Source organism: Oryctolagus cuniculus, chromosome 10 (genome assembly GCF_964237555.1).
Source record: "Oryctolagus cuniculus chromosome 10, mOryCun1.1, whole genome shotgun sequence".
In the NCBI taxonomy this organism is placed as follows: domain Eukaryota; kingdom Metazoa; phylum Chordata; class Mammalia; order Lagomorpha; family Leporidae; genus Oryctolagus; species Oryctolagus cuniculus.
The window spans coordinates 80644693-80666160 of NC_091441.1; the positions used below are offsets into that span (position 1 = coordinate 80644693).

At 42.0% G+C, this 21468-nt stretch overlaps 1 protein-coding gene across 7 annotated transcripts in view; it reads left to right on the forward strand.

Annotated features, from left to right (window-relative positions):
- TAFA4 (TAFA chemokine like family member 4) overlaps positions 1–11994 on the forward strand; it is a 215762-nt gene extending 203768 nt beyond the window's left edge. For 5 of the 7 annotated variants that reach the window (XM_017343938.3, XM_070050615.1, XM_070050616.1 and 2 more), the window contains 2 exons: positions 2711–2794; positions 10617–11994. In XM_017343938.3, coding sequence (XP_017199427.2) covers positions 2711–2794; positions 10617–10780 — 248 coding nt within the window. In that variant the 3' untranslated portion in view covers positions 10781–11994. Of the gene's footprint in view, positions 1–2710; positions 2836–10616 lie in introns of all 7 variants that reach the window. The other 2 variants (XM_070050619.1, XM_070050620.1) reach the window with 1 other exon arrangement.
- The last annotated feature ends 9474 nt before the right edge of the window (positions 11995–21468 follow it).

The following is a 21468-nucleotide window of genomic DNA, read 5'->3' on the forward strand; positions in this document are numbered from 1 at the left end:
ACAGTCACTAGACTGTTAACGTACGGGATGTTTCTCTAAAATCAAAAAATGAGCAGATTGGGGATTTTGGTTGTTACCACCATACAGAATTATTAAATGTTGGCCAGAGAAATTCACCCAATTGAACATAGTACAGTTTCTCTCCATATTGGTACCTCTTAAACAGGTACCATTTGTAAATTTTATTTGAAAGGGAGAGAAGCAGAGACACAGATCTTTGGACAGTGATTAACTTCCCATGTACATGCAACAGCCGAGTCTGGGCCAGGCCTACACTGGCAACTCAGTCTGGGTCTCCCACATTAGGAGCCTGGACCCAAGCACCTGCTTCCTCCCAGGGGACCCTTCAGGAGGAATGTGGATCGAGGATCTGAACCTCTATGCCCACTCCTAAGTTGACTTTATTTTTGATTTGGTAAAATTTCGACATGAAACAATTGTACTTAAAAAGCTTCTGCCTATCCAAGTAAAAAAAAATGACAGACGGCTTATACACTGGAGATGATGGTGACAAAGCCCTGCATCTAATAGTGTGATGATTTCTAGAGTAGATAAGGGACTTAAAAAAGACAATAATTAGACCACCTGAAAAGAGTTTCCCATGTAAGGCAGACTGATCTCTAACAGGTGTATGAAAAGATGCTCACTTCAAGAATTCAACTCCAACCCCCCTTAAGACACTGTTTCACATGTTTACGGATGGCTGTTAACCACAAAGAACAACAACTGGTGATGGCAGAGAGAAAAGGGAACCCTTCTAGGAGGATCCTTTGGGAGGTTTGTGGAAAAATGTCATTGAAGTTATGAGTTTTGTGTTGTTACAAAGTTTTTTAACAATATGTGGAAAGTGTGCTTTATGAAGAAACGTTGCTTGAAATCCAGAGGATTTTTTTTTTTTGCAACAACAAACTCATATTTTTAATTCAGGTTTTCATGAAGGTTTTGAAGCACTCTTGTATTACTGATGGGGATATAGATTGGTACAGTCATCATGGAAAGCATTATAGTGGTTCCTCAAAAGATTAAAAATAGGACCACCCTACAATCCAGCAATCTCCCTTCTGAACATACAAAGGGTAAGAAATCAATATTTTGAAGGCGTAGCTGTGCCTTCCCATGTTTTCTGCAGCATGGGCACATTAGCCAAGATATGCAAACAACGTAAGTAACTGTTAATGGATTAATGGATAGAGGAAAAATGATCTAGTCATAAAAAAGGAAATATGAATAGTAGAATGTCTACCAAATTCATCCAAAGGAAACAAGCCAGAAATAGATAGATACTGTATCATCTTCTCATTTATATACAGAATATATAAATAAGTAGAATGTACAGTAGAAAGTAGAATTGAGGTTTCCAGGGGCTGGGGGAGATTTCGGTCAAAGGATGTGCACTTTCTTAATAACGTCCCAGCATCTAATTAACCGTATGGGTAATATGGATATATTAATTGATTTATGCTACAACTTGATTGTCTATCTCTGGCAAATATTTCTGATTTTAAAAAAAGGATACCTAGGTGCCATGTCACTGTAGCTCAGAATAGAATTACATTTGTAATTATCCAAAGGAAAAAAAATCCCATCAATATATTTTTCTATATAAGTAGTGCTCTTTAAAAAAGATATCACAGCCAGTCCCACCACTGGTCCCACCCCATTCTGCTCTCTGAATCTGTGGCAATCCCCGACTCAGATGACAGATTGCTCTACTTTATTTTTGCTGGAGTCCGGTCCTAGACAACTGGGGTGCTCTTGTCTGCTTCTTCAGCTTCATTAAGGCAGACTGCTGTGATGATGGGGAGGTCGGTAATCTAGAGTATTCACCTGTGGGAATGGTAGGTCCTTCTACTTCTAGCCATTACTTTTGATTGGTAACTCACCATTCACTGTAATGGTAGGCAGGGACACACACCAGCTGTGATCGGAACTTTTACCGCCTTTAGTCTTCAGTATTAACACCACAGCATCACACAGAACTCTGCAGTGTCAACATCTACTGTTATAACCTGCAACCAAAGACGATGGATGACCTTACAATAGTAGCTCATGTTTTCTGAGAGCATCGTGACTGGCCCAGTTAGCAAAGCCTGCCATGTGGCTTTTCTTGTTCTTGACATGCTGAGAGGAAGGGCAATTTTTAAATAATATTGGTTCACCCTACCCCCGCCAAATGGAAACAGCCAAGGCTGGCTTAGGCTGATGTGAACCAACAAGAATCCAATCTGGGACTCTCGCAGGAGGGGCAGGATCCCAAGCACTTAGGCTCCCTTCTCGGGGACACCCCCAGGAAGCGGAGTAGCAGGCTCTCAAACTAGCATTGCAATATGTTTGGCTGCTGATGCAAGAGATGGTCCCCTATGCCACAGCTCCAAGGATCTATTTTTCTGTCATTTTCAGATGAAGAACTTGAACCTAAGATAAGTCAGTTAACTAGTCTGAGGTCATTCAAACATTGAGACAGTAACAGACTTACAGGCAGGCTGGCCTGAGCTCTCCCTAGCTGTATTACAGCTGGGTAACAAGTTCAGAAGAGAAATATTTCACATGGTTAAGTGTATGTATGAATGGATTCTTTAAATTTGCTCACGGTGAATAACGCTTATCAGCAGTCTTTGAAGTCAGTTTACTAATATCTGCTGGCCTTTATCTTGCACATATGGAGAGGAACACACAATATCACAAACATGACTTGGCCTTTGTTTTCCAGCTTCCATCGTGGCTCAGAAATGGTGGTGTCACATGAATCCTTGTTTGGAAGGAGAGGACTGCAAAGTACTGCCAGATTACTCAGGTTGGTCCTGTAGCAGTGGCAATAAAGTCAAAACTACAAAGGCAAGTATAGACAAAACACAACTGTCATCTTCAACTCTAGTGCCTTGTGAAACTGAGTTGGGGGGGGGGGCGCCTTGACATTTTCCTGCCATCCACGAGCACCCTTCTCTGAGGTTGATCAGTCGGCCTGGACAGTGCCATCCAGGGCTTTATCCCATCTCCCAGCATCACCCTGGGCTTCAGGGTTGAGAGAGTAGTGATGTTGTGGGAGACCATACTGTCCTTATTTCAAGTAAAGGTTTCAGAATTGACGGGCTGGTCTATGAGAGCACCATGGCAGATTCCACACGCAGAGGAGTTGCTCGAGCAGAATTAGCTCCTGCCTTAGGGAAGAGTGAGTAGTTCATGATTCTTAAGTCTAAAAAGGCAACCGTTGCCTCCTGACGTGGTCCTTGTGGAGTGCCAGTGTCCATTCAGTTTTTCAGCTATAAACCTAACGTCTTCCTTTGCTCCCCATTCCTTTGATTCCTCTGACTTGTGGATTTTCTTTACCAAATATATAAAGAAAAACAATTTCATGATTTCCTATATTGTAAGCACATAATGATCATTTTTGTTCCTCCCTCCCTCTCTCCTTCCCTTTTAATTTTCATGATAGCATACTTTAAATTGACTTTATAAGCACAGGTAGAAAGATCACTATTCCATAGCAGTTTAGACAAGGGTTATAAATAATAATAGAATGTGAAGATGTCAGCTTCACTCATTTACATTACAGTTTTTGGGTACTCTGTATATGAGCTTCCACTCCTCAGAAAACCATGGTGTTTGTTTTTATGTGTGTGTCTGGCTTATTTTTCTAAGCATAATGATCTCCAGTTCCACCCATTTTATTGCAAAAGACAATTTTTATGGTTGAGTAGTATTTTTTTTCAATCCAGTCATCCACCCATTCAGTTGATGGGCATCTGGGTTGATTCCATCTTTTAGCTATTGTGGATTGAGCAGCTGTAAACCTGGGTGTACAGATAACTCCTTTACCTGCTGATTTCATTTCCTTTGAGTAAATTCCCAAGAGTGGGATGGCTGGATCATAGGGGATATTTCCATCTGTGTAGCCCCAGCCAATCCTGTAACTCATCCAGATTCCTAAGGCTCCCTTCTGGCCTAGATTCCTCCCATGTAGTTAATGCAAGAATGTTTATTCCATGCTAATTCACCCTAAAATCTTCCAGTGGTATCTCCTGGCTCTTTGGCCTAGTGGCCCTTGGCTGTGTGACTGTTCACAGAGCCCCTGGCAAATTAAGCTCTCTGCATTCTTTCTGCTCTAGACATTGGGGCCTTCTGTTAGTACCTGTTATCATGGTGCCTTCAAGGTGGCTGTTCCCTCTTCCTGGAAGGTGCTTTCCTTCCTTCCTTTTCTCATCGATCATTATTTCTTCAGGGAATTTCACCAATTGGATTTGTGTCCCCTGTACCTCTAAGCATTGCTTATGGTCATATTTTACAGGGATGGCTATACTTACTTGCTCGATACCTAGACCATTCTCACGGTGGAGCTGTGAAGTCCAGTCCTGCCTCTGTTTTCCCTGGTAGTCCCATAGTCAGCTGAGTGCCCCAGTAACTGTTTCTGGGAAGAAAAGTAATGCCCTCAAGGCCATTCGGATATATTTGGAGTCAGAATACTGGAATGGCATGACTCTGCATCGAGCTGTTTTCTGAGCCTTGGTCTTTTATGAAATGTAATATAGAATGACTGGCTTCTCAATTTTAAATTTTTCCATCTTATGAACATTTTGAATTCATTTACTAGACCCTTAACAAATACAGGTCAGTTTTCCTCCTAAGCAGGTACATGAGCAATAGAAACATTTAAGTATGTTACTAATGATGAGACCTTTAGTAGCTATTAGATCCAAAATTCCAATAAAATAGCAACCTAGTTGACTAGTTCTTTGTTGTCTTTCAGAATCTGGACCATTTTCAAAATTAATTGTGATTATCAACTAACTTGTCATCATTAGTGGTATTGGGATGACTGGCACAGTGACATGACTTACAATGAGCCCTATATATTTGCAGCTATGCAGTCAACCACTACTGAACACAAATACCTTTTTTTGGTCATTATTTGCTGAGCAATAGATACAATGACTATTTAGCTAGCATTTGCTTTGGATTATGCATTATGGGTACCCAGGAGGATGTCTGTAAGGTTATGTGCAAATATTGTATAAAGGATGAATACTGAGGGGCTGACTGTATGCTTTTAGTGCAGGGCAGGAGTCATTTGATGTGGAGTGAGGGGGTCACAGCACTCCCATCATCTCTATCATTCTCCTTCCAGTCATTCCCAGTAGACTTCCACTCTTCCTCCCCAGACTCGCTGCAGCCATTTTCCCTGAAGTTCCTCCTAACTGAAAATCTTGGCGTTGCAGATGAGTTATGGCCAGTGACAATTTTCATCCATTGCCTTTCTTGTAGACGCAGGGATTACATTTTAGAAGATTATATCTGGTTTGTATGTAAAGCATCACCTCAGACCAGGAGCAGAGGCCAACTGTGTTTGGGAGAAGCCCGTGCCTCCGTCATCTTCCTCATGGACTCATTCTCCCCCTCCTCTCTCACAGTTACAGGAAGCAAACTGTGAGGGGCCTTTTGGCTCCTTGTGCTGGCAAGCCCAGTTTGGTCTAGCCCCATCCTCAGCGGTACTGACATTTCACTTAGCACTTTGAGAGGCTGTAGAGACGTAACACAGTTCCCCAAGCTGTCATGATACTTGGACTGCTGTTTTTTTTTTTTTTTTTTCCAGCGATATGCCACTGGAGAATAATCTTGAAGTCGTAAAACTTTGTTTCCTTTATTAATTCGAGTCAGTGCAACTTGAACTGCATCAACCATTTTATGCCTTTTATGGATCTCATGCACATAGAGTACCTTCATTTGTGGAGCTGAGACTGGCTTCCTTGCAAGCCTGGGGCCCCTAGAAGCTCTTTTTCTGAAGATCACTACTGACCTTCCTGCACAGGTGAAACAGGGGTCCTATAAAGGCAGAGCAGTTGCTTCCCTAGAGGAGACATTAGCTGAATAACAAAATAGTTTCCATTTTTCCTTAAACAGCAACACCAACACACAGAAAGGCTAAAAATGTCAGGTTGTCTGCACTAAGCCAACCCCTGTCAATTTTCCTTTCCATTTAAATGCAAATATGGAAAGAATGAGCAGTCACCTCGAGATATGAATAGCCTCAGATGAGTATGTGACTGCGAGAAGGGGCTATTCCCTAGCCAGATGCCTTGGCCAGGTATAAAACACTGGCATTCAGTTTATTCTGCCCGTATAGTGTTCAGTGTCTCCAGAGAGGCTGGGACTACTACTTCATGTAGGAAAATACCACTCTGCCTGTCGTCCTGCCTCCATCTTCCTCTCCTTTTCCTGCTGAGTCTTGCTGCACCCCTTCCTGTTTGTAGATGTCATTGTTTCATCTTCAAACAAGTACACAATGTACTAAAGCCAAGCACTTGCCAGTAGAAGAAAATCACATCGAATTGCCAGAGAAGTTTTATACTTTGTAATGCTGGTATTTTAAGACCCTCAACTGAGGATAAAGAACTGTGTCTTCAGAACAGAGGCTCTCAACCAAAAGCATCTTTGTCTCTGAGTGGACATTCAGAAATTTTGGAGGATAGCTCTGGTTCTCACGTCTGGGGGGCGTGCTGCTACCAGGGTCTGGTGGGTAGAGGCTCGAGTTGTTGGTAAACATTCAGCAAAGCACAGGATGCTTCCCCACATTCCAGAGTTACCTGGTCCCAGACATCAATCAATAGTGGCAGAGCTGAAAATCTGATTGGGAGAATAGTATACAGTTTTCTCAGTAGCTCTTTGCATGCATCTTAAAGCATTTGTCAAAGTTTCTATGACGTGTCTCAGTATTCCCTGCCCCAGGGAAGTAACAGCTTTCCCTTCAGCACCACCCTCCCCAGCAACGTCTAAGATGAAGCAGGTGCTGTCCAATGTCTTCCTAAAGTGGCTCTCTTGGCGCTGGTATTGTGGCTCAGCAGGGGAGGCTGCTGCTTGGGTTCCCACCATCCCATGTCAGAGTGCTGGTTCAAACCCTCCCTCCTTCCTCTTCCAGCTTCCTGCTCATGCATCCTGGGAGGCAAAGTGAGGGTTTAAGTTCTCATGTAGCTGGCGCCCACGTGGGAGACGCGCTTGGAGTTCCTGGCTCCTGACTGTGGCCTGCCTGGCCCAGCCCTGACTATTTCAGGCATTTGGGGAGTGACTCAGGGGAAGACAGATCTGTCTCTCTCTCAAGTAGATGAAAATAAAGGACATGGTGCACTGGCACCTTTCCCTCTGTCTCTTGGGCTACCACCACAGGTTATTGTCTGTGCCATTATGATTTCATGATATGCCTAGAGAACAATCATCATTGGGCCTTGTCCAATACAGTTTTGAACCCCACTTTTACGATCTGCTGGTAGAGTGTTGAGTCTGGGGTGATTGCAGTTAAGTGGCAAGATGAGGGAACTGCTTATCTAATTGAGCTTTGCACCTGTTGTTGCCTTTACTTGGCTTCAACTTTGCTTTCTCTGCCACTTGGGTAACGTCCCTGCCCAAGTTCCTCCCTGCTGAGACACCCTCAGTGAGTCCCCATTGGTAACGGAGACAGTACACAGAGTGTATGTACCACAAAAAGGCCTTCACTGATCGTCAGTTTCTCAGCTGTGTCTTTCAAGGTCCAGCCAAGATGGATTGTCCCTGATGCCTATAGTAACGATCTTATCAAAATTCAAAGATAGCAATCAGCACACGATAATGTTAAAAGCAAGTAAGTCTGAGCATATCTTAGCATTTTATTCTCCAAAGTGAACTAGGCATGAGGAATGAGCTACTTCAAATAAGAAGCTTCTAGAAATTATACCCTAGATATAGAATGGTACTTGGCTTAGTTACTTTTCTGTGATGGAATCAGAGCTAACATCACAACAGCCACCGTTTCCTGAGTGCTGACCCTGTGATGGGCACTGGACCATGCAGTAAGGCTCTCGTCAAGTGTCTCACACACTCTTCACAGTACCACTCAGTTTGGCAGGTACTGCTGCCTCCATTTTACAGATGAACCAACTAGGGCACAGAGAGACAATGGACTCACTCTCTCGACAGGGCTCACTCCCTCATCCAGCCACTCACACCAGAGAGCCCCTGCTGTTCCTTCAGTCCTCTTTTCTCACATCATCATCACGCTTGTCCCAAAGCCCTCTTTGACCAGTGTGATCCCTTGAGGTTGATGGTCTGCCATGCATTCCTTATCTCACCTCTGTGCCTCAGTCAGAAAAAGGCCAAGGTCCTTGCGTCGGCAGCAGACCCACTTGCACCTCCCTCTCCCTAGAAAGTTCTCCCCCCCCATATGGTCAGGCCTCCCTCACTTCCTCCAGGTGTCTCCTCAGACACCTTTCCTGCAGTCCTGTATAGAAGAGGAGCCCTCCTTCTCCCCTGCCCCAGTGTTGCTTTTCTCTGTTCACCAGCTGTGAGCTAACAGTGGATTTTACATTTTGAAATGGTTGGAAAAAATCAGGAGGATAGTTTATAGCACATGAAACCATATGGCATTCAAACTTTATTGATAAGCACTTAAGTTTTATCGGAACACAGCAATTCTCATTAGTTTACCTATTGTATGTGGCTGCTTTTGTTAGTGATATGAAGACAGAGGGGAGTTGCTACTATTGTGACTAAAGGCTGCAAAGTTGAAATATTTACTGCATTTAGATATTTACAGAAAGGGTTTCCACCCTGTGCTCTAGAATCCAAATTCTGTATGAACAGAATTTTGTTTTTGTCTGCTGTGACACCCCCAGCACCAATTAAAGAGCAATTATATTGTGGAATATGTAATTAGGGTCCACATTACTGAAGCTGAGGTTTGAAGAAATACCCTATTGGGTTTAAAGGTCAGGCATCAAAAGTATGCTATCAGATATACTTTACTTTCAAAAAATTTTCATAGTACACATCTGTTGAAATATTTCTCTCCTGAGCTAATTTATAGACTATCCCAAAAGTAAATTTTCTTACGTGATCAAATCAAACTACAGAAATGGCTATTCTATTTTCTCAGATCACACGTGATGAACCTGAATGCTTAAAAATGAAAAATGCAGTAATTAGCTTCTTTTCCTTTTTTCTTTCCTTTTTTTTTTTTTTTTTTTTGACAGGTAGAGTGGACAGTGAGAGAGAGAGAGACAGAGAAAGGTCTTCCTTTTGCCGTTGGTTCACCTCCCCAATGGCCGCTGTGGCTGGCGCATTGCGCTGATCCGAAGCCAGGAGCCAGGTGCTTCCTCCTGGTCTCCCCCGTGTGGGTACAGGGCCTAAGCACTTGGGCCATCCTCCACTGCACTCCCGGGCCACAGCAGAGGGCTGGCCTGGAAGAGGGGCAACCGGGACAGAATCCGGCGCCCCGACCGGGACTAGAACCTGGGGTGCCGGTGCCGCTAGGCAGAGGATTAGCCTGTTGAGCTGCAGCGCTGGCCGTAATTACCTTCTTAATGGATAGGCTTCCCTTAAATATAGCAGTTTCAAAAATAACCCATTTTTGGGCCAGCACCATGGCTCACTTGGTTAACCCTCCGCCTGTGGCGCTGGCATCCAAAATGTGCGTGAGGGGTGAACCAACGGAAGGAAGACCTTTCTCTCTGTCTATAACTCTACCTGTCAAATAAAAATAAATAACCCATTTTTTTTTTAACACATTTACTTATTTACCTGAGAGGCAGTTACAGAAAGAAGAAGAGAGAGAGAGGTCTTCCATCTGCTGGTTCACTCCCTAAATGGCTGCAACTGCCAGAGCTGGGCTGATCTGAAGCCAGGGGCTTCCTCCCAGTCTGGGTCATGGATGCAGAGCCCAAGCGCTTGGACCATCTTCTGCTGCTTTCTCAGGCCTCAGCAGAGAGCTGGATAAGAAGTGGAGCAGCTAGGACAGGAACTGGCGCCCATGTGGGAAGCCAGCACTGCAGATGGAGGCTTAGCCTATTGTGCCATGGTGCCTGTGCCAAATAGGGTTGGTGAGTGGTGTGTTTGATGAAGCTGCAGCCTGCAATGCTGGCATCCCAGATTTGTATCCTGGCTATTCTACTACTGATCCAGCTCCCTGCTAATGTGCCTGGCAAAGCAGCAGAGGATGGCCCAAGTGCTTGGGCCCCTGCACTCACATGAAAGATCCAGAAGAAGCTCCTGGCTTTGGCTTGGGCATGCCCTGACCATTGTGTCACTTGGAGAGTGACACAACAGATGGAAAACCCCTCTCTGTATGTAGCTTTGCCTTTCAAATATACAAGTTTTTCAAAAAAAATTTTAAAAATGACTGTCATTTGTGGAGTGCACCAGTGAATGGCAGATCTCTGCCTTTCAAAAAAAATTTTAGCAAAAAAAGGGAATGTTAATTGTATTAAAATGCAAAGACAGTATTTTGATGTAGACATGCATTGATTTTTATCAGCATTCATGTGAAAAATGTTTAGGGCCACTAAAGCGTGCACAGCCTGCTTGGGTTGTTGGACAATGAGTGCACCTAATTAGATGTATTTTGCAAGGTTATAGAAATCCCAAAGTGAGGGCACATCCTACTCGGTGATGGCAGCCTTTGTGCATGTCTTTGCAGCCTAAAAGCACAAGATGTAAAGAAGGATTTCGATGTGAGTAGTTGACTTGGAAGGTAAGGTACAAGCTGAGAAATTATATGCATGTGACACAGGTGGGGCGTTTGAGCAGTCACAGCAACTGGAAGATCTATCTCTGCTGGGTGCGCAGTGTCAGATGCTCACGTATTGCGTTTGTTTTAGGTCACACGGTAGCAAAGAGAAAGCTGTGCTGTACTGCCGGAGGCACAGCAGGATGCAGAGCTCTTTGGCCTGGATTACTGCCCTGGCCACTGGATGGCAGACTCTCTTGGGATTCAGCAGCTTCGCCTCTGTGTATGTGTGTTGTGAGAAATGGCGTTCACTGAACTGTCCCACCCTGCTCTGCTTCCTGATTTTATTACACTGAGGCATAACCACAGGCTGCCACACAGTTGAAATCCTGTCTGGATTGCAAAGGAACGTAATTGCAAGAAATCCTGAAGGAACAACTCAGACTTCAAAACAGATGACTGCCAAGAGAACGTGTGGTCCTCGGTCTCTTTTGGGCTCTCCAAAGGAATGCAGCCGTTTATCAAAGGGTCTTCCTTCGGTTCCTCTTAGGAGCTTGTCCTTTAGCTGTTGCATTCAAGTGGTGGGGAAGGAGTTTCAATAACAAAAACTTTTGGCACAACAGATTTGCAGGTGTACATTAATGAACTTCAATGAACTAGTGCACAACATCTCTGAATACTCTGAAGAGCAGGACTTGTTGGGGTTATTGCATTCACATTTGTGTTTTCGCTTCTGATAATTCAAAATTTGTACTTTAGGTTTTATTGTTAGGTAAGCAGAAATAAAATGAGAGCATTTTCACTTCAGTGCATCATTTTTCTCAGTGCTAAGGAAGCTTATCAATTACCATATTTTATACCTAAAGCTCTACATGACAGTCAAAACACAAAGAAAACTTTTAAGAGTTTTGTGGCTTATGTGTAGTCCTGTATAGGTAAATCATCTGAAAAATAGTCTGTTTAGATTAAGGTGATTTCTAAGACCTGGTTTATGCCAATAATACGAAAATACTTTGTTAAGCCTTAAGTCTTTAGATGTTGATTTTTTAGACTACAATTGATTTCTTCCTGACTTATTACTTCTCTTTATTCTTGTCATTTTATTTCCTTAAATGCAGGTAAAATTTGAGTTATTGTTTTCTCAATTGAAGGGTTTTGCCATGGACTTGTGTCCATATATTGTCAAACTGTCATACAAAAAGAAGTGAGACGGATGAAGAATGACTGGCCCAGATTTTAAATGCTATTAACAGACATACCACTATAATAAAATGGAATGACTTTAATATATTAAGAATGCCAAAATCCTACTTTCTGCACTGATGATTCCTCTTTTTACATTTATGTCTGGGGAGAAGAAACTCAACATATAATGTTGCATACCATGGTAAAAATAATTTAGTTTTACTCTTGCAGAAGAAATGGGCGAAGGTGATATACATTTGTGAACTTTTGTTTGAGTTTGGCTGACTTGATGCCTACCAGAGTTGTTGCTATCCTATTAGTAAGTAAAGAAATCTCTTCCTGTTGATGGCATGTAAGTTTCTGTGATTATTTTATGCCTTAAGACTTTGTGCTAACATCCTGGGCTTGCAAATTTTATATGTGAAGATAAAAACTTCTTTTTTTAAAAAAGATACGTAACTTTGGGGGTTGGTGCACACACACTTGGGGGCTCCTACTTCGTGTCTTCTCACCTATGTAGTATTAAGGTGACTATAGGCCAGCGCCACGACTCACTGGGCTAATCCTGCGCCTGCGGCGCCGGCACCCTGGGTTCTAGTCCTGGTCGGGGCACCGGATTCTGTCCCGGTTGCCCCTCTTCCAGGCCAGCTCTCTGCTGTGGCCTGGGAGTGCAGTGGAGGATGGCCCAAGTGCTTGGGCCCTGCACCCCATGGGAGACCAAGAGAAGCACCTGGCTTCTGCCATCGGATCAGCATGGTGCGCCGGCTGCAGCAGCCATTGGGGGGTGAACCAACAGCAAAGGAAGACCTTTCTCTCTATAAAATATAGGGAGGTTCAGTGAAGCTTTGCCACATTGATGTTTTATGCTTACTCTCTTGTGTTGAGTATAAGTCCTTCCACTGTAAGCAAAGTGACTTAAAAATAGTATGTAAGGCAGTTTTATGATACACTAAACAATGCCTTAGTTTTGCATCCAAATAAGATCAAGTGACAATGACACTACTTCACCTTGAGGTGCATTTCTAGGGAGGAAGCTAGTTGGAGGGAATAAACGGGCCATTTGGGGAAATGGTAGGCCTTGAAGCTGCCATTTCATCCATTATTGCCTCAAAGCGTACTTTTTACCTAGAGCCAAAGTGAGCCCTGAAGTGGGGCTTTCTCTGAGAAGCATTTTAATGTTTTCATTCCTATTCCTTTCCTGTAGGAAAGTAGGTAGGAGACTTTTCTGTATTTTTACAGAAAATGAAAAAAGCTACCAAGGGAGTTTGAGGCTATCAGTCATGTCTGCAGTTGGTCCTTGGTTGGTGGCATATGTACTCTCAACCCTGGAGAGGTCTCTGATTTTTACATCTCAAGACAAACCTGTGCCAGGACCAGTGTTGGAGCCTAATGGGTTAAGGCACTGCCCTCGGCACTGGCATCCTATATGGGTGCCAGTTTGAGTCCTGGCTGCTCTACTGATCCAGCACCCTGCTGAAGCACCTGGGAAAGTAGTAGAAGATGGCCTAAGTCCTTGGACTCCTGCACCCACGAGGGAGACCCAGAGGAAGATCCTGGCTCCTGGCTTTAGCCTGGCCCAGCTATGGCCATTGTGGCATGAACCAGTGGATGGAAGATCTATCCCCCCAGCTCTACCCCAAGCTGTGCCTCTGCCTTTCAAATAAATAAAAATAAATCCTGAGAGAAATAAAAAGGGGGGGGGAGCCATTGTAATTCATAAACTGTACTTTGGAAATTTATATTTACTAAATAAAAAAAAAAAAAGGCATAGCTGCCTTCCAGGACTCTAGACAGAGCCAAGGTCTCTCCAAAGGAACAACCACCCAGTTATCCTAACTCCCTCAAGTTCGGATGTGCTGCTCTAACCCTCTGCACCTTCTCATGGCCTGCCCACGGATTAGTGCAGCTCTCTTCATTTGTTAAATTCAACAAACGTTGCAGCTCCCAACGTTGCCTGAGTTACTGCTGAAATTCTTTTCTACAAATCCTGTTCTCAACTGAAAGATCTTTATGACTAGTCCCATTTCATAGAGGACAATTTAAGAGTCAGTAAACTTAAAACTGCTCGAACTCACCAAGCTAGTTACTATTGGAAGTGATAAAACACAGGATGTTGTAGAGTTATTTTTTCTTGGAACACTTCTAAAATAACATTCTATTCTGTTTTGCAGGTATCAGGGAGATGGACCAGCCTTAATGTCTCGCTACTATTTGACTGTTTTATTGGCAGCTGCATTCATTGCTATTACCTTAGAAAATGCCAATGAACTATTGACAAATATCATGTTAACGTGTTTAGAAAAGGGTCAAGGGATCCAAGATGGTGGAATAGGGAGGGAGCTTACTGCTATAGTCTAGAGGAAGATAGTTTTAAAACTAAGTGGAGAGAGCACAGTCTCAGGTAGGAGTTAGGGCGACAATGCCAGAGCAAGCTCCAAACAAGTTAGAGGAACACGATGGACCTATGTGAAAGGTGTGGGCACACACAATGCAGGACCCCAGGAGTGCAGAGCCTTAGCACCAGCACTGGTGAGTGAATGGAGACCAGACTGCATAAGTAGCAGCTGAGCCAGCTCACGTCTGCATGTCCAGCAACCAGCTGAGGAAGACAACGGAATCTGGCCGAGAGAACTGACAGGGGACTGGGTGCTTGTGACTGTGGGAGGCTTGTGCGCTAGGACTGTGAAAACACTGAGCTGTGTGTGAGGGCACAGGGTGTGACTGGGACTTTGGGCAGTCACTATGGGTAGGTCCACACACCCGGATTCCCTGGTGAGAGTCACTGCTGTGAGATCCATGCCCAGATCAAGGAATGCACAAATCCTTTGTGCGGTTCTTGTGGCAGCATGGACAAATATTGTACCCACTGGCTCTACTACCAAGGCACTTGTCTCCTTTGAGGAGAGGGGTGAGCATGAGACTACACCAATAGGACAAACTTCCTCTCTGATTAAAAAAAAACAACTTACCATGCCCAACCTGGGTATCACACTGGACCCTCCCTTTACCCTGGAGCACTTAACAGAGCTCCCTGGCCGTACCCATTACATGCCTCTGCATATTCACTCAAAAAGCAGATACCCTTCTAAGCCACAGCAGCACAGTCCAAAGATAAATGCTATCACGGGGTGGGGAACCAAAAACTATCTTCACAAATGCTGAATAATAAACATGGCCATTCAACAAACTACAATAAGGAAGACAACGTGATGCCTCCAAAGGAACACAACACTTAAACTAGAATATGAAGATAAAGACATTGAAGAAATGCCAGAGTTTTAATTAAAAAACTGGATCATAGGATTACTAAGAAGTAATCAGAAGCATATCCACCAACTGATGAATTCCATATCATATGAAAAAATTTTTTTCCATGACCTTGAGACCTTAAAGAGAAATCCAAATGACATATTGGAAATCAATTAAATAGAATTAAAAAATGCAGTGGAAAGCCTTAACAACAGACTCAGAGAGGCAGAGTAAAGAATATCTGAGTGAGAGGACAAATTGCTGGAAATTTCAGTCAGACCAAAAAAAAAAAAATTAGAAAAATTCAAAAACAGTGTTTGAGATTAATGGGATATTATCAAATGACCAAGCAAATGGCTCTTAGGTGTTCCTGAAGACATGGAAAGAGAATGGATTAGAATATCTTTTTAGTGAAATACTTAAAGAAAATTTTCCTAATTTGGAGAAAAAAAGTGATATCCAAGTACAGGAAGCACATAGAACTCCCAATAGACATGACCAGAAAAGATCTTTACTAAGACACGTTGTGTCAAACTCTCCACAGTAATACATCAAGAAAAGATTCTAAGATGTGCACGAAAGAAATGTCCAATTACTTTCAGAGGATCTCACAGGCAACTTTTCATCAGAAATCCTACAGGCTAGGATACCATGCAGAGATATATTCCAACTCTTAAGAGAAAAAACTATCACCCCAGAGTGTAGCCTGCAAAGCTCTCATTTATGAATAAAGGTGAAATGAAGACCTTCCATAACAAACAGAAATTGAATGAATCAGTTGCTACTCATTCAGCCTTACAAATGATGCTCAAGGATATGCTACACACAGAAACATGGTCATCACTACACTGAAGGCAGAAAAATCCACAGTAAACATAGGAATATTTACAGGAAAATGGCAGGGCAAAGTCAATACTTATCAACAATCACCTTGAATGGAAGTGGCCTCACCTCTCCAGTTAAAAGATTCAGACTGGCTCAATGGATTAAAAACAAAACACATCTCAACAACAAAGATGCATGCAGAATGAAAGTGAAAAGATGAAAAATGATAACCCATGCTAGCAGAGACCAAAACAGAGATCATGTAGCCATCCTAATATCAGAAAAAATATACTTTAACACAATAACTGGTAAAAGAGACAAAGAAGGGCAATATGCAATGATTAAGGGATCAATTCAACAGGAAGATGTGACTAATGTAAACGTATATACACCTATTTAAAGAGCACCTGGCTATTTAAAAGAAATGTGAAGGGATTCAAAGGGAGTCTGAGACTCCAATATAGTAGTATTGAGGGACTTCAGCACTCCTCTTTGAGCAATGGACAGATCAACAAAGTCCGCAAGGAAACGGCAGAGTTAATCAACACTATAGACTAAATGGACCTAACATATCTACAGAGCTTTCCATTCCACTGATGAAGAATACACATTGTTCTCAGCAGTGCATGGAACTTTATCTAGGATATACCAGATGCTAGGCCATAAAGCAAGTCTTAAAAAGTTAAAAAAAAAAATCAAAATCATACCATGCATCATCTCAGACCACAGGGCAATGAAGCTGGAAGTTACAACTCAAGCATCTCTAAAACATACGCAAACATGGTGACTAAGCAATGTGCTCCAGGATGAACAGGAGAAATCAAAAGAGAAACCAAAACATTTCCAGAAACAAAGACCATACAGCATATCAAAACTTACGGGATACAGCAAAAGCAGTGTTGAGGAAAGTTTATAACAATTGGTGCCTTCCTCAAGGACCTAGAAAAACAGCAAACCAAACCCAAAATAAATCGAAGACAAATAACTAGGAGAAGAAATCAACAAAATTGAAACAAAAAATTACAAAAGATCAGCAAAACAAAGAGTGAATTTTTTGAAAAAATAAACAAAATTGACATACCATTGGCTCAACTAACCGAAAAAGTACAGAGAAGACCCAAATCAATAAAATTAGAGATGAAAAAGGAAATTTAGTAACAGACACCACAGAAATCAAAAGAATCAGAAATTACTAAAAAGAACCGTACTCCAACACACTGGGAAACAGTAGAAGACATGGACACATTGCTGAACACATGCAGCCTATCTAAATTGAGCCGTGAAGACACAGAAAAGCTAAACAGACCCATAACTAATACGGAAATTCCATCAGTAATAACTACCCTCCCAAGAAAGAAAAGCCTTGGAGCGGATGGCTTCATTGCTGAATTCTACCAAACATTTGAAAAACTAACTCCAATACTTCTCAAGCTGTTCAAAACAATTGAAAGGGAGAGAATCCTCCCAAATTCTATGAAGCCAGCATCCCCTTAATTCCTAAATTGAAAAAAAGGCAACTGAGAAAGTACTACAGACCAATTTCCCTGATGAACATAGACCCAAAAATCCTCAGCAAAGTACTACCCAATTCAATCTAACAAAACATCAGAAAGATCACCCACCCAGACCAAATGGGGTTTATCTCTTATTTAGGGATGCTTCAGCATTTGTAAGTCGATCAGTGTGATATATCACATTAACAATTGAGGAACAAAAACTATTATCTATCTGAAGAGATAGAAAGAAAACATTTCACAAAAGACAGCACCCTTGCATGATGAAAACTCTAAGCAAATTGGGTATGGAAGGAACATTCCTCAATACAGTCAAAGCAATTTACAATAAACCCATGGCCAGCATCCTATTGAATGGGGAAAAGTTGGAAGCATTCCCACTGAGATACGGTACCAGATAGGGATGCCCACTGTCCCCACTGCTGCTCAATATAGTACTGGACATTTTAGGCAGAGCCATTAGGCAAGAAAAAGAAATTAAAGGGATACAAATTAGGAAGGAAGAAGTCAAACTATCCCTCTTTGCAGATGACATGGTTCTTTATTTAAAGGATCCAAAGAATTCTACTAAGAGACTGTTGGAACTCATGGAAGAGTTTGGCAAAGTAGCAGGATATAAAATCAATGCACAAAAATCAACAGCCTTTGTATGCACAGGCAATGCCGTGGCTGAGAAAGAACTGCTAAGATCAATCCCATTCCCAATAGCTGTAAAAACAATCAAATACCTTGGAATAAACTTAACCAAGGAAGTCAAAGATCTCCATGATGAGCATTATAAAACGTTAAAGAAAGAAATACAATATTCTATTCAAAAAATGGAAAAATCTTCCATGTTCATGGATTGGAAGAATCTCAAAATGTCCCTACTACTGGAAGCAATTTACAGATTCCATGTGATACCAATCAAAATGCCAAAGACATTCTCCTCAGATATAGAAAAAACAATGCTGAAGTTCATATGGAAACACACGAGACCCCAAATAGATAAAGCGATCTCCTACAACAAAAACAAAGCCAGAGGCATCCCAATAGCACATTTCAAGACATACTACAAGGCAACTATATTCAAAACAGTCTGGTAGTGGTACAAAAATAGATGGATAGACCATTGCAACAGAATAGCAATTCCCGAAATCAAGCCATGCATCTACAATCAGCTTATCTTTAACAAAGGAGCTAAAATCAATCCCTAGAGCAAGGACAGTCTCCTCAACAAATGGTGCTGGGAGAACAGTGTCTCCACCTGCAGAAGTGAACCAAGACCCCTTCCTTACACCTTACACAAAAATCCTCTCTAAATGGATTAAAGACCTTAATCTGCAATGAAATGCCATCAAATTATTACCGAACATTGGGGAAACCCTGCAAGACTTGGCATAGTCAAAGAGTTCTTGGAAAAGACCCCAGAGGCACAGACAAAGCCAACATTGACAAGTGGGATTACATCAAATTGAGACACTTCTGTACTGCAAAACAAACAGTAAACAGGTAACTCACAGAATGGGAGAAATTATTGGCAAACTATGCAACTGATAAAGGATTAATAACAAGAATCTATTAATAACTCGGGAAATGCCACAACAACAAAACAAGCAACCCAGTGAAGAAATGGGCCAAGGACTTGAACAGGCATTTTTCAAAAGAGGAAATCCAAATGGCCAACAGATACATGAAAAAAATGCTCAGGATCCCTTGTCAGGGCAACGCAAATCAAAACCACAATGAGGTTCCACCTTACCCCCACTGGAATGGCTTTCATACAAAAAGCAACAAACAGCAAATGCTGACGAGGATGTGGGGGAAAAGTTATCCTAACCCACTGTAGGTGAGAATGCAAACTCATAAAGCTGCTGTGGAAGACAGTATGGCGATACCTCAGAAATCTGAATATAGACTTATCATATGACCCAGCCATCCCACTCTTGGTAATTTACCCAAGGGTAATGAAATCAGCAAATAAAAGACTTATCTGCTTCCCTATGTTTATTGCAGTGCCATTCACAATAGCATGTCAAACCAAATGCCCTTCAACTGAAGATGGTTATAGAAACTATGGGATAAGTATACACCATGGAATACTATACAGCAGTAAAAAATGAAATCCGGTCATTTGCAACAAAATGGATGAAACTGGAAAACTTCATACTTAGTGAAATAAGCCAGTCCCAAAGGAACAAATACCATATGTTCTCCCTGATCTGTGATAACTAATAGAGCACCTAAAAGGCAATCTATAGTAGTGAAATTGACACTTTGAGAAGCAATCAGTATGAACAGCCCTTGTCTCCACTATGAGGAAAAGCTTCTTTTTTTCAAATACTATTTGTTGAACTCTTTACTTAACACAGTATCAATCATGTGTATCAAGTTAATTCAAAATAGATCTTAGTCAAAAATAAGAATGGGGATAGGAGAGGGAGGAAGAAGAAAACTGGGAGAGTGGATACAGTGGGAAGAATCACCAAGTTTCTCAAATTGTAAACATGAAATGTATGAAGTTTGCATTCCTTAAATAAAAGGTTTCAGGGACAAAAAAGGGTCAAATTTTACAAATAACTATATTCCTTATTTATCTAAAGGGGACTATCAGCCCAAGATCATATCACACAATATGGAACTGGTGTGTAGCTGAAACTGGGATAAATGTTGCTCTGATTTTATAAATTCCACTGTTGTAGACAATGGGCCCTTTTGCTCAGCGGAGAGTTTGGACACAAAATGCATGTAGGTAGATGTAACCTAGCCCATTTTGTGGCTTGACAAGCTTTCTTGAATAAGAACCAGTCCCACTACCTCTCTAGTTGACCAATTCCCAGCATGTGACATTTGCGCATATGCTGAATTTTTTTTAAACGAACTGGTATACAAGGTTGACAATTGATGAACGTAGGAATGGAATTAACTTCAACATGCCTGCTTTGTAGAGAAATTCTCCACAATCAGAAAACACTTTTGTACAAAATTATTTCAGGGGCTTGTAGGGTGTCATTGATCAAGGAAACTCCAATGCTCTTCTGATAAGTAACTTCATTTCATGGTCTCTCTGAAATAGGCTAGGTATCCCGAACGGTTATACTAGAGGAATGGGATTCTTCCACTTCAGGGGTTTGCGAACTGTGGCCCGTTGATCAAATCCAGCCTAGCTGGTTTTGTAACTAAAAGTCTATTACAACATGGCAAGCTGTTTGTGGATTATATCCTGCTGCTTTTGCACAGCGCTGATAGAGTAGACTGTGACAGACATTCACCTACAGAGCTTCAAATATTTGCTCTTTGGTCCTTTATAGAGCACACTTTCCAAATCTTATGTCATACAATGTGAAAACATGGCTTTTAAAAATTGGTCCACTGGAATACTATGAGACAGTAGTGAAGAGCTTGGGTGCTAGAGGCAAACATGATGAGTCTGAATCCTGTTTCAGCTGTGTACTTCTGAAGCTGTAAAAATTTTAGTTTCTTTACTTATAAAAGGGGGTAATCACACACACACACACACACACACACACACACACACCTCTCAGTCCATATTCTGTTGCTGTAACAGAATACCTGAAATTGAATAATTTATAAAGGTACAGAGGTACAGAGGTTAATTTTTACTCATGGTTTTGTAGGCTGAGAAGTCCAAGTGCATAGCACCAGCATATGGGGATGGCACGGGATGGCATAAGGTTGAAGGGCAGTGGGTAGGTACAGAAGAGACAAAGCACAAGGGACAGAGTCACTTCACTACAACCTGCTAGTGTAACTACTCCAATCTTTCAAGAGAGCTCACTACCATGATAAAGGCATTAATCCCTTTTTAATAGCCTTATCATCATCTCTTAGAGATCCCCATCCTAACACCATGATATGGCAGATTTCAACTTGAATTTCAAAGAGGACATTTCATAGCATCCTGACCAAACGTTCCTAAGAGTTTTGCATCATAAACCTCAGCATGGCAGTTAGCACATAAGCTTTAAATAAGAGTACGCATCTTCCTGACTAACTTGTAATCTAGGAAGACACTTTATACCAAAAGGGAACTCAACCACCTTCTTCAAATCTGAGGCTACAGGGTCAAATGGCTGCAGCTAACAAAGTTTGCAACAGATAAGACGAGACCATAAAGCACTTTCTACTTGTTTCCACGTCCGTTAGAACTTTGAGAAAGGAAGGACAAACCTGGAAAACAACATCAGGAGCCCTGCTTGGCAATGACCTCGGCTGTCCATGTGGGAGAGT